General features: G+C 43.0%; 1 protein-coding gene across 1 annotated transcript in view; it reads right to left on the bottom strand.

The window, feature by feature from the left end:
• Positions 1 to 652: 652 nt before the first annotated feature.
• pik3cg (phosphatidylinositol-4,5-bisphosphate 3-kinase, catalytic subunit gamma) overlaps positions 653 to 13,170 on the bottom strand; it is a 66,362-nt gene continuing 53,844 nt past the window's right edge. The window contains exons 23-24 of the mRNA XM_061914223.1: positions 8,753 to 8,834; positions 653 to 1,074 (exon numbers count right to left, since the gene is read on the bottom strand). Of these exons, the coding sequence (XP_061770207.1) occupies positions 875 to 1,074; positions 8,753 to 8,834 (282 nt within the window). The 3' untranslated portion in view covers positions 653 to 874. The remainder of the gene's footprint in view (positions 1,075 to 8,752; positions 8,835 to 13,170) is intronic.

Here is a 13,170-nt window from a genome sequence, read left to right as displayed (position 1 = left end):
AGCGCAATTTTGAGTTTTGGGGTTTGGTTTTTTTCATTAGATCGCAATATTCGCCAGTCCTTATGTGTGCGCCAAGTTTGGTGACTTTTGAAGCATTTTAAAGGGGTCAAATTACAGCGCAAAGGGACAAAAATTGCATTTTTTTGCGCAAATTTTATTTTGAAGGGGTTTTTGCCAACTTCCTGTAGATTTTTGCTGAAAGAAGTGAGTGTATGAAAATTGGGTCTAAGTCAGACCTACATAGGAGTTTTTGTTTCATGTCGCTATGACATTCCTAACAGAAGTTACATGCAGTTTTGTCTGTAATTTTTTCCTAGGGGGCGCTAGAGCGCAATTTTAATTTTGGGGGATTGGTTGCTTAACATGTTGGGAAGGTTTGCTATACCGACGTGTGTGTCAAATTTGGTGAGTTTTGAAGCATGTTAAGGGGGTCAAATTACAGCGCGTAGGTGCGGAATAATAATAAAACACAGCAGTTTCAATAGGGTCCTTGGCCTGTGGAGTCCTTTGACACACAATAATAACAATAATATTATTGAGAAGCTAAAAAAGTTGAATTTTATTTAAATTAATTCATGCAAAAATTATTATATTTGTCATTAAGGTTAATGAGGGGAAAAAAGAAGGTGACACAAATAAAAATAATACTGAGAAGCTTGAAAAAGTTGTATTTTCTTTTCTATATTCATTTTGCTAAACATTAAAATGACTTCAATGAGTGAAAAACAATGAAATTGATGACATCATTCAAAGACGACTTTGTGATGACAAGTTGGTGAGCGCATGAAAGATGGTCATGTGGTGAAAAGAAGGTCACGTGACCAGAGACCTCCTTCATTAATCCCCTGGGCTATTAATGAAGGAGGTGTGAGACTTAAGTGGAGCGCTTCTCCACACCTTGTTTGATGCCTAGCACCAGGTGCACAAACCAGTTGAACTGCACCATCCAACCTTTCTCCCTGCAGATCTCGATCTGGTCCAGCAGGTGGCGCCGAGCCTCGTCCTCGCCGCGACCCACTGTCAGCGCCTCGCGGATGTACTCGATGTCCTCCTTGCTGGTCAGCTGAGGCATGCCTGGAGCCGACACCACACAAGTTAGTCACGCCCTCTTAGTTACTGAAGTTAGTCACACGGTTAGTTACTCAGGTTAGTCACGCGGTTAGTTACTCAGGATAGACACACGGTTGGTTACTCAGGTTAGTCAAACGGTTAGTTACTCAGGTTAGACACGCGGTTAGTTACTCAGGTTAGTCACACGGTTAGTTACTCAGGTTAGACACACGGTTAGTTACTCAGGTTAGTCACACGGTTAGTTACTCAGGTTAGACACACGGTTAGTTACTCAGGTTAGACACGCGGTTAGTTACTCAGGTTAGTCACACGGTTAGTTACTCAGGTTAGACACACGGTTAGTTAGTCAGGTTAGACACGCGGTTAGTTACTCAAGTTAGTCACACGGTTAGTTACTCAGGTTAGACACACGGTTAGTTACTCAGGTTAGTCACGCCGTTAGTTACTCAGGTTAGTCACGACGTTAGTAACTCAGGTAAGTCACGCCGTTAGTTACTCAGGTTAGTCACGCGGTTAGTTACTCAGGTTAGTCACGCCGTTACTTACTCAGGTTAGTCACGTCGTTACTTACTCAGGTTAGTCACGCAGTTACTTACTCAGGTTAGTCACGCAGTTACTTACTCAGGTTAGTCACGCAGTTAGTTACTCAGGGTAGTCACGCAGTTAGTTACTCAGGTTAGTCACGCCGTTAGTTACTGAAATTAGTCACACGGTTAGTTACTCAGGTTAGTCACACGGTTAGTTACTCAGGTTAGTCACGCCGTTAGTTACTCAGGTTAGTCACACCGTTAGTTACTCAGATTAGTCACGCGGTTAGTTACTGAAGTTAGTCACGCGGTTAGTTACTCAGGTTAGTCACGCGGTTAGTTACTCAGGTTAGTCACGCGGTTAGTTACTCAGGTTAGTCACGTGGTTAGTTACTCAGGTTAGTCACGCCGTTAGTTACTCAGGTTAGTCACGCCGTTAGTAACTCAGGTTAGTCACGTGGTTAGTTACTCAGGTTAGTCACGCCGTTAGTTACTCAGGTTAGTCACGCGGTTAGTTACTCAGGTTAGTCACGCCGTCAGTTACTCAGGTTAGTCACGCCGTTACTTACTCAGGTTAGTCACGCAGTTACTTACTCAGGTTAGTCACGCAGTTAGTTACTCAGGGTAGTCACGCAGTTAGTTACTCAGGTTAGTCACGCCGTTAGTTACTGAAGTTAGTCACACGGTTAGTTACTCAGGTTAGTCACACGGTTAGTTACTCAGGTTAGTCACACCGTTAGTTACTCAGGTTAGTCACGCCGTTACTTACTCAGGTCAGTCACGTGGTTAGTTACTCAGGTTAGTCACGCCGTTAGTTACTCAGGTTAGTCACGCCGTTAGTTACTCAGGTTAGTCATGCAGTTAGTTACTCAGGTTAGTCACGCCGTTAGTTACTCAGGTTAGTCATGCAGTTAGTTACTCAGGTTAGACACGTGGTTAGTTACTCAGGTTAGTCACGCCGTTAGTTACTCAGGTTAGTCACGTGGTTAGTTACTCAGGTTAGTCACGCAGTTAGTTACTCAGGTTAGTCACGCCGTTAGTTACTCAGGTTAGTCATGCAGTTAGTTACTCAGGTTAGACACGTGGTTAGTTACTCAGGTTAGTCACGCGGTTAGTTACTCAGGTTAGTCACGCGGTTAGTTACTGAAGTTAATCACGGCGTTAGTTACTCAGGTTAGTCACGCCGTTAGTTACTCAGGTTAGTCACGCCGTTAGTTACTCAGGTTAGTCACGTGGTTAGTTACTCAGGTTAGTCACGCCGTTAGTTACTCAGGTTAGTCACGCCGTTAGTTACTCAGGTTAGTCACGTGGTTAGTTACTCAGGTTAGTCACGCCGTTAGTTACTCAGGTTAGTCACGTGGTTAGTTACTCAGGTTAGTCACACGGTTAATCACTCAGGTTAGTCACGCCGTTACTACTCAGGTTAGTCACGTGGTTAGTTACTCAGGTTAGTCACGTGGTTAGTTACTCAGGTTAGTCACGCCGTTAGTTACTCAGGTTAGTCACGCCGTTAGTTACTCAGGTTAGTCACGTGGTTAGTTACTCAGGTTAGTCACGCCGTTAGTTACTCAGGTTAGTCACGCCGTTAGTTACTCAGGTTAGTCACGTGGTTAGTTACTCAGGTTAGTCACGCCGTTAGTTACTCAGGTTAGTCACGCGGTTAGTTACTCTGGTTAGTCACGCCGTTACTTACTCAGGTTAGTCACGCGGTTAGTTACTCAGGTTAGTCACGCGGTTAGTTACTGAAGTTAGTCACGGCGTTAGTTACTCAGGTTAGTCGCGCCGTTAGTTACTCAGGTTAGTCGCGCCGTTAGTTACTCAGGTTAGTCATGCAGTCAGTTACTCAGGTTAGACACGTGGTTAGTTACTCAGGTTAGTCACGCCGTTAGTTACTCAGGTTAGTCACGTGGTTAGTTACTCAGGTTAGTCACGCAGTTAGTTACTCAGGTTAGTCACGCAGTTAGTTACTCAGGTTAGTCATGCAGTTAGTTACTCAGGTTAGACACGTGGTTAGTTACTCAGGTTAGTCACGCGGTTAGTTACTCAGGTTAGTCACGCGGTTAGTTACTCAGGTTAGTCACGTGGTTAGTTACTCAGGTTAGTCACGCCGTTAGTTACTCAGGTTAGTCACGCGGTTAGTTACTCTGGTTAGTCACGCCGTTACTTACTCAGGTTAGTCAGGTTGTTACTTACTCAGGTTAGTCACGCAGTTACTTACTCAGGTTAGTCACGCAGTTAGTTACTCAGGGTAGTCACGCAGTTAGTTACTCAGGTTAGTCACGCCGTTAGTTACTGAAGTTAGTCACACGGTTAGTTACTCAGGTTAGTCACACGGTTAGTTACTCAGGTTAGTCACGCCGTTAGTTACTCAGGTTAGTCACACCGTTAGTTACTCAGGTTAGTCACGCGGTTAGTTACTGAAGTTAGTCACGCGGTTAGTTACTCAGGTTAGTCACGCGGTTAGTTACTCAGGTTAGTCACGCCGTTAGTTACTCAGGTTAGTCACGCCGTTAGTTACTCAGGTTAGTCACGCTGTTAGTTACTCAGGTTAGTCACGCCGTTAGTTACTCAGGTTAGTCACGTGGTTAGTTACTCAGGTTAGTCACGTGGTTAGTTACTCAGGTTAGTCACGTGGTTAGTTACTCATGTTAGTCACGCCGTTAGTTACTCAGGTTAGTCACGTGGTTAGTTACTCAGGTTAGTCACGTCGTTACTCAGGTTAGTCACGTGGTTAGTTACTCAGGTTAGTCACGCCGTTAGTTACTCAGGTTAGTCAAACGGTTAGTTACTCAGGTTAGTCAAATGGTTAGTTACTCAGGTTAGTCACGCCGTTACTTACTCAGGTTAGTCACGTGGTTAGTTACTCAGGTTAGTTACGCCGTTAGTTACTCAGGTTAGTCACGCGGTTAGTTACTCAGGTTAGTCACGCCGTTACTTACTCAGGTTAGTCACGTCGTTACTTACTCAGGTTAGTCACGCAATTACTTACTCAGGTTAGTCACGCAGTTAGTTACTCAGGGTAGTCACGCAGTTAGTTACTCAGGTTAGTCACGCCTTTAGTTACTGAAGTTAGTCACACGGTTAGTTACTCAGGTTAGTCACACGGTTAGTTACTCAGGTTAGTCACGCCGTTAGTTACTCAGGTTAGTCACACCGTTAGTTACTCAGGTTAGTCACACCGTTAGTTACTCAGGTTAGTCACGCGGTTAGTTACTGAAGTTAGTCACGCCGTTAGTTACTCAGGTTAGTCATGTGGTTAGTTACTCAGGTTAGTCACGCCGTTAGTTACTCAGGTTAGTCATCCCGTTAGTTACTGAGGTTAGTCACGCCGTTACTTACTCAGGTTAGTCACGCGGTTAGTTACTCAGGTTAGTCACGCGGTTAGTTACTCAGGTTAGTCACGCCGTTACTTACTCAGGTTAGTCACGCGGTTAGTTACTCAGGTTAGTCACGCGGTTAGTTACTCAGGTTAGTCACGCCGTTACTTACTCAGAATAGTCACGCGGTCAGTTACTCAGGTTAGTCACGTGGTTAGTTACTCAGGTTAGTCACGTGGTTAGTTACTCAGGTTAGTCACGCGGTTAGTTACTCAGGTTAGTCACGCGGTTAGTTACTCAGGTTAGTCACGTGGTTAGTTACTCAGGTTAGTCACGTGGTTAGTTACTCAGGTTAGTCACGTGGTTAGTTACTCAAGTTAGTCACGCCGTTACTTACTCAGGTTAGTCACGTGGTTAGTTACTCAGGTTAGTCACACGGTTAGTTACTCAGGTTAGTCACGCCGTTACTTACTCAGGTTAGTCACACGGTTAGTTACTCAGGTTAGTCACACTGTTAATTACTCAGGTTAGTCACGTGGTTAGTTACTCAGGTTAGTCACGTGGTTAGTTACTCAGGTTAGTCACGCCGTTAGTTACTCAGGTTAGTCACGCCGTTAGTTACTCAGGTTAGTCACGCCGTTAGTTACTCAGGTTAGTCACGCCGTTAGTTACTCAGGTTAGTCACGTGGTTAGTTACTCAGGTTAGTCACGCGGTTAGTTACTAAGGTTAGTCACGTCGTTACTTACTCAGGTTAGTCACGTCGTTACTTACTCAGGTTAGTCACGCAGTTACTTACTCAGGTTTGTCACGCAGTTAGTTACTCAGGTTAGTCACGCAGTTAGTTACTCAGGTTAGTCACGCAGTTAGTTACTCAGGTTAGTCACGCAGTTAGTTACTCAGGTTAGTCACGCCTTTAGTTACTCAGGTTAGTCACGCGGTTAGTTACTGAAGTTAGTCACACGGTTAGTTACTCAGGTTAGTCACGCGGTTAGTTACTCAGGTTAGTCATGCGGTTAGTTACTCAGGTTAGTCACGCCGTTAGTTACTCAGGTTAGTCACGCCGTCAGTTACTCAGGTTAGTCACGCGGTTAGTTACTCAGGTTAGTCACGCGGTTAGTTACTCAGGTTAGTCACGCGGTTAGTTACTCAGGTTAGTCACGCGGTTAGTTACTCAGGTTAGTCATGCGGTTAGTTACTCAGGTTAGTCACGCGGTTAGTTACTCAGGTTAGTCACGCGGTTAGTTACTCAGGTTAGTCACGCGGTTAGTTACTCAGGTTAGTCACGCCGTTAGTTACTCAGGTTAGTCACGCCGTTAGTTACTCAGGTTAGTCACGCCGTTAGTTACTCAGGTTAGTCACACGGTTAGTTACTCAGGTTAGTCACGCGGTTAGTTACTCAGGTTAGTCACGTGGTTAGTTACTCAGGTTAGTCACGCGGTTAGTTACTCAGGTTAGTCACGCGGTTAGTTACTCAGGTTAGTCACGACGTTACTTACTCAGGTTAGTCACGCGGTTAGTTACTCAGGTTAGTCACGTGGTTAGTTACTCAGGTTAGTCACGCCGTTACTTACTCAGGTTAGTCACGCGGTTAGTTACTCAGGTTAGTCACGCCGTTAGTTACTCAGGTTGGTCACGCGGTTAGTTACTCAGGTTAGTCACTCGGTTAGTTACTCAGGTTAGTCACACGGTTAGTTACTCAGGTTAGACACACGGTTAGTTACTCAGGATAGTCACACGGTTAGTTACTGAAGTTAGTCACACGGTTAGGTACTCAGGTTAGACACACGGTAAGTTACTCAGGTTAGACACATGGTTAGTTACTCAGGATAGTCACACGGTTAGTTACTCAGGGTAGTCACGCGGTTAGTTACTCAGGTTAGTCACGCGGTTAGTTACTCAGGTTAGTCACGCGGTTAGTTACTCAGGTTAGTCACGCGGTTAGTTACTCAGGTTAGTCACGCGGTTAGTCACACGGTTAGTTACTCAGGTTAGACACACGGTTAGTTACTCAGGTTAGTCACGCGGTTAGTTACTCAGGTTAGTCACGCGGTTAGTCACACAGTTAGTTACTCAGGTTAGACACACGGTTAGTTACTCAGGTTAGTCACGCGGTTAGTTACTCAGGTTAGTCACGCGGTTAGTCACACAGTTAGTTACTCAGGTTAGACACACGGTTAGTTACTCAGGTTAGTCACACGGTTAGTTACTCAGGTTAGACACACGGTTAGTTACTCAGGTTAGACACACGGTTAGTTACTCAGGGTAGTCACGCGGTTATTTACTCAGGTTAGTCACGCGGTTAGTTACTCAGGTTAGTCACGTGGTTAGTCACACGGTTAGTTACTCAGGTTAGACACACGGTTAGTTACTCAGGTTAGTCACACGGTTAGTTACACAGGTTAGACACGCGGTTAGTTACTCAGGTTAGTCACACGGTTAGTTACTCAGGTTAGACACACGGTTAGTTACTCAGGGTAGTCACGCGGTTATTTACTCAGGTTAGTCACGCGGTTAGTCACACGGTTAGTTACTCAGGTTAGACACACGGTTAGTTACTCAGGTTAGTCACACGGTTAGTTACTCAGGTTAGTCACACGGTTAGTTACTCAGGTTAGTCATGCCGTTAGTTACTCAGGTTAGTCTCGCAGTTAGTTACTCAGGTTAGTCACGCCGTTAGTTACTCGGGTTAGTCACGCCGTTAGTTACTCGGGTTAGTCACGCCGTTAGTTACTCAGGTTAGTCACGCAGTTAGTTACTCAGGTTAGTCACGCCGTTAGTTACTCGGGTTAGTCACGCCGTTAGTTACTCGGGTTAGTCACGCCGTTAGTTACTCGGGTTAGTCACGCCGTTAGTTACTCAGGTTAGTCACGCCGTTAGTTACTCGGGTTAGTCACGCAGTTAGTTACTCAGGTTATCCACGCCGTTAGTTACTCAGGTAACCGTATTTCCTTGAATTGCCGTCGGGCGCTAATTAATTTAAAACCTCTTCTCACTCCGGCACTTACCAAAGGCATGTGGGAAATTTAGGCCTGTGCTTATAAATTTGAGTGTGATGTAAGGATACCATCATGAAAAGCACATTTAATTAAAAAAAAACGTTATTATGGTCTTACCTTTACTTATAAATGAAGTCCATGCGCAGTTCCTTCTGATCAAAAGCATCAATAACTTGTTTATAGAAGTCTTCCTTATCTTTCTTCAGTTTTAAAAGTCTCTCTGTCTCGATAGAGATCTTCCTTTATTAGCTCCTGCTTCGATTGAAAGTCCAGTTTAGAAAACTGTTTTATTTTAGATATGTAATCCTCCATGTTAAAAGTGCAAGCGAGATAAAAAAATAAAGGATCGCTGCTCACTCTTGCTTCTTGTTGTCACTTCTTCTGCAGCCGAGTAGTCGCAAGAAAGATCACTAGCGCCCTCTACCACCAGGAGGCGGGAGTCATTTAATGACTCATATTTGACACACGCAGCTACGGTATATTAATAAAACATAGCTGCTTACTGTTCTTTTTAGCATATTCAATAGCTTGGACCTTAAATCCTACTGAATAGCTCTTAATCTTCTTCCCTTTATGCGATTTCAAATGATTGAAATCAGCCTCCTCCATTTTGAAAATAATGACAGGTGAAGTGTCACTCGTGACGTGACGAGTTTGACCCGGCGGAAATTCTAGACATGTGCTAATTATTTCGCGAAACGAGTTTGACCTGGCAGTAATTCTAGGCAGGCACATACTATATACCCGGCGGCAATTCAAGGAAATATGGTAGACACACGGTTAGTTACTTAGGTTATTCACGCGAGCGACACAGGTGCTGCATGGGCGCCATGTACATACCTGTCATCAGCATCATGGAGAAGAGGATGATGAGCAGGTTGGTGTGGTGGCGAAGAGCCAGGTAGGCTTTCACGCACACGTCCTGACACGCACATGTAGAAGTACATGAAGTACATGAAGAAGTAGATGAAGAAGTACATGAAAAATTACATGAAGTACATGAAGAAGTAGATGAAGAAGTACATGAAGTACAAGAAGAAGTACATGAAGTACATTAAGAAGTACATGAAGAAGTAGATGAAGAAGTACATGAAGTACATAAAGTACAATAATAAGTACATGAAGAAGTACATGAAATACATGAAGTACATGAAGAAGTACATAAAGTACATGAAGAAGTACATGAAGTACATGAAAAAGTACATGAAGTACATGAAGAAGTAGATTAAGTACATGAAGTACAAGAAGTACATGAAGAAGTACATGAAGAAATACATGAAGTACAAGAAGTACATGAATAAGTACATTAAGAATTACAAGAAGAAGTACATGAAGTACATTAAGAATTACAAGAAGAAGTACATGAAGTACAAGAAGAAGTACATGAAGTACATTAAGAAGTACATGAAGAAGTAGATGAAGAAGTACATGAAGTACAAGAAGTACAGGAAAAAGTACGTGAAGAAGTACATAAAGTACATGAAGAAGTAAATGAAGTACATGAAAAAGTACATGAAGAAGTAGATTAAGTACATGAAGTACAAGAAGTACATGAAAAAGTACATGAAGAAATACATGAAGTACAAGAAGAAGTAAATGAAGAAGTACATTAAGAATTACAAGAAGAAGTACATGAAGAAGTACATGAAGTACATTAAGAAGTACATGAAGAAGTAGATGAAGAAGTATATGAAGTACAAGAATAAGTACATGAAGAAGTACATGAAATACATGAAGTACATGAAGAAGTACATGAAGTACATGAAAAAGTACATGAAGAAGTACATGAAGAAGTAGATTAAGTACATGAAGTACAAGAAGTACATGAAGAAGTACATGAATAACTACATGAAGAAGTACATGAAGTACAAGAAGAAGTACATGAAGTACATTAAGAAGTAGATGAAGAAGTACATGAAGTACAAGAAGAAGTACATGAAGGAGTACATGAAATACATGAAGTACATGAAGTACATGAAGTACATGAAGTACATGAAGTACATAAAAAGTACATGAAGAAGTACATGAAGTACATGAAGAAGTACATGAAGTACATGAAAAAGTACATGAAGAAGTAGATTAAGTACATGAAGTACAAGAAGTACATGAAGAAGTACATGAAGAACTACATGAAGAAATACATGAAGTACAAGAAGAAGTACATGAAGAAGTAATGCAAGATGGCGGCGCCCGGACGGGCTGCGACACTGCGGAGCTCTTGCTAAAGATGGAACATTTGGCGGAAATGCCGGACAGTTCTGCAGACTTCATGGCTGGCTCGCATCGTGGTCACTCCGTGATCACGTACAACCGCCAGACACTTCTGGATGTGGACATATCGGGCCGTTTTGGACTGATAGACGCGTGCTTGTTCGACGTGCTAACTAGCATGGGAATACTTCGGCGGCTACATCCAGCGGCCTGTGAAGCAGGGGAGTATAGTAGCAGCGGGGGCCGTCTACGGAGCAGACGCCAGCGGTGTGATCGGAAACGCGGATGCCGAGCGGGGCTTAAAACAAAGCAGAAGGCTAATCCCCACAGAACACCACTTCCCTCCATCCTGAAGACGGATTTAAATGGAAAATGCGAGACTACTGGTCTGGGTAAGGAGTCAGTTAAATTAGAACAAGTTTTTTCTGCTTTGAGTGTTTCAGAGTTGGACATGTGTTTTACTGAGGTGGCTAACTATGATGCGTGCAGTTTATCAAAGCAACAAACAAACAATCGGAAAATTCCCGTCGTATCAATTCCTAGATATGGTCGTAATTATACTGAATGCACTGGGCATAATAAACACAACATTATTAATATTGCTACTACGGATAATTTGATCAAAAATTCCCTAAAACAGCCGACTACCTATAATATAGGTTTTTTAAACATAAGATCATTGTCTCCCAAAACGTTGTTAGTTAATGATATCATCAGAGACAACAATCTTAACGTCATCGGTCTCAGCGAAACCTGGCTTAAACCAAAAGACTTTTTTGCGCTAAATGAGGCATGTCCTTCTAACTTTACACATGCGCATATTGCCCGTCCGCTTAAAAGGGGTGGGGGGGTCGCACTAATATACAACGAAAACTTTAACCTTAGTCCTAACATAAATAATAAATATAAATCGTTTGAGGTGCTTACTATGAGGTCTGTCACACCGCTCCCTCTACACCTGGCTGTTATCTACCGCCCCCCAGGGCCCTATTCGGACTTTATCAATGAATTCTCAGAGTTCGTTGCTGATCTAGTGACACACGCCGATAATATAATCATAATGGGGGACTTTAATATCCATATGAATACCCCATCGGACCCACCGTGCGTAGCGCTCCAGACTATAATTGATAGCTGTGGTCTCACACAAATAATAAATGAACCCACGCATCGCAACGGTAATACGATAGACCTAGTGCTTGTCAGGGGTATCACCGTTTCCAAAGTTACGATACTCCCGTACACTAATGTATTGTCCTAGCATTACCTTATAAACTTCGAGGTTCAGACGCATGTTCGTCAAACTAATAATAATAATAACTGCTATAGCAGCCGCAACATTAATACGGCCACAACGACAACTCTTGCTGACCTACTGCCCTCGGTAATGGCACCATTCCCAAAGTATGTGGGCTCTATTGATAACCTCACTAACAACTTTAACGACGCCCTGCGCGAAACCATTGATAACATAGCACCGCTAAAGTTAAAAAAGGCTCCAAAAAAGCGCATCCCGTGGTTTATAGAAGAAACTAGAGCTCAGAAATTATTATGCAGAAAAATGGAACGCAAATGGCGCACGACTAAACTTGAGGTGCACCATCAAGCATGGAGTGATGGTTTAATAACTTATAAACGCATGCTTACCTTAGCTAAAGCTAAATATTACTAAAATCTCACCCACCGTAATAAAAACGATCCTAAATTTTTGTTTAGTACGGTAGCATCGCTAACCCAACAAGGGACTCCTTCCAGTAGCTCCACCCACTCAGCTGATGACTTTATGCAATTCTTTAGTAAGAAAATTGAAGTCATTAGAAAGGAGATTAAAGACAATGCGTCCCAGCTACAACGGGGTTCTATTAACACTGACACGATTGTATATACGGCGGATACTGCCCTCCAAAATAGTTTCTCTCGTTTTGAGGAAATAACATTAGAGGAATTGTTACAACGTGTAAATGGAATAAAACAAACAACATGTTTACTTGACCCTCTTCCTGGGAAACTGATCAAGGAGCTCTTTGTATTATTAGGTCCATCAGTGCTAAATATTATAAACTTATCACTTTCCTCGGGCACTGTTCCCCTAGCATTCAAAAAAGCGGTTATTCATCCTCTTCTTAAAAGACCTAACCTCGATCCTGACCTCATGGTAAACTACCGACCGGTGTCTCACCTTCCCTTTATTTCAAAAATCCTCGAAAAAATTGTTGCGGAGCAGTTAAATGAACACTTAGCGTCTAACAATCTATGTGAAACCTTTCAATCCGGTTTCAGGGCAAATCACTCCACGGAGACAGCCCTCGCAAAAATGACTAATGATCTATTGCTAACGATGGATTCTGATGCGTCATCTATGTTGCTGCTCCTCGATCTTAGCGCTGCTTTCGATACTGTCGATCATAATATTTTATTAGAACGTATCAAAACACGAATTGGTATGTCCGACTTAGCCCTGTCTTGGTTTAACTCTTATCTTACTGATAGGATGCAGTGTGTCTCCCATAACAATGTGACTTCGGACTACGTTAAGGTAACGTGTGGAGTTCCCCAGGGTTCGGTCCTTGGCCCTGCACTCTTCAGCATCTACATGCTGCCGCTAGGTGACATCATACGCAAATACGGTGTTAGCTTTCACTGTTATGCTGATGACACCCAACTCTACATGCCCCTAAAGCTGACCAACACGCCGGATTGTAGTCAGCTGGAGGCGTGTCTTAATGAAATTAAACAATGGATGTCCGCTAACTTTTTGCAACTCAACGCCAAAAAAACGGAAATGCTGATTATCGGTCCTGCTAGACACCGAACTCTATTTAATAATACAACTCTAACATTTGACAACCAAACAATTAAACAAGGCGACACGGTAAAGAATCTGGGTATTATCTTCGACCCAACTCTGTCCTTTGAGGCACACATTAAAAGCGTTACTAAAACGGCCTTCTTTCATCTCCGCAATATCGCTAAAATTCGCTCCATTCTGTCCACTAAAGACGCTGAGATCATTATCCATGCGTTTGTTACGTCTCGTCTCGATTACT

Source organism: Nerophis ophidion, linkage group LG10, assembly GCF_033978795.1.
Source record: "Nerophis ophidion isolate RoL-2023_Sa linkage group LG10, RoL_Noph_v1.0, whole genome shotgun sequence".
NCBI classification, from domain to species: domain Eukaryota; kingdom Metazoa; phylum Chordata; class Actinopteri; order Syngnathiformes; family Syngnathidae; genus Nerophis; species Nerophis ophidion.
Note: the sequence above shows the minus strand (reverse complement) of the source record. Positions and strands in the feature narration are given on the sequence as shown.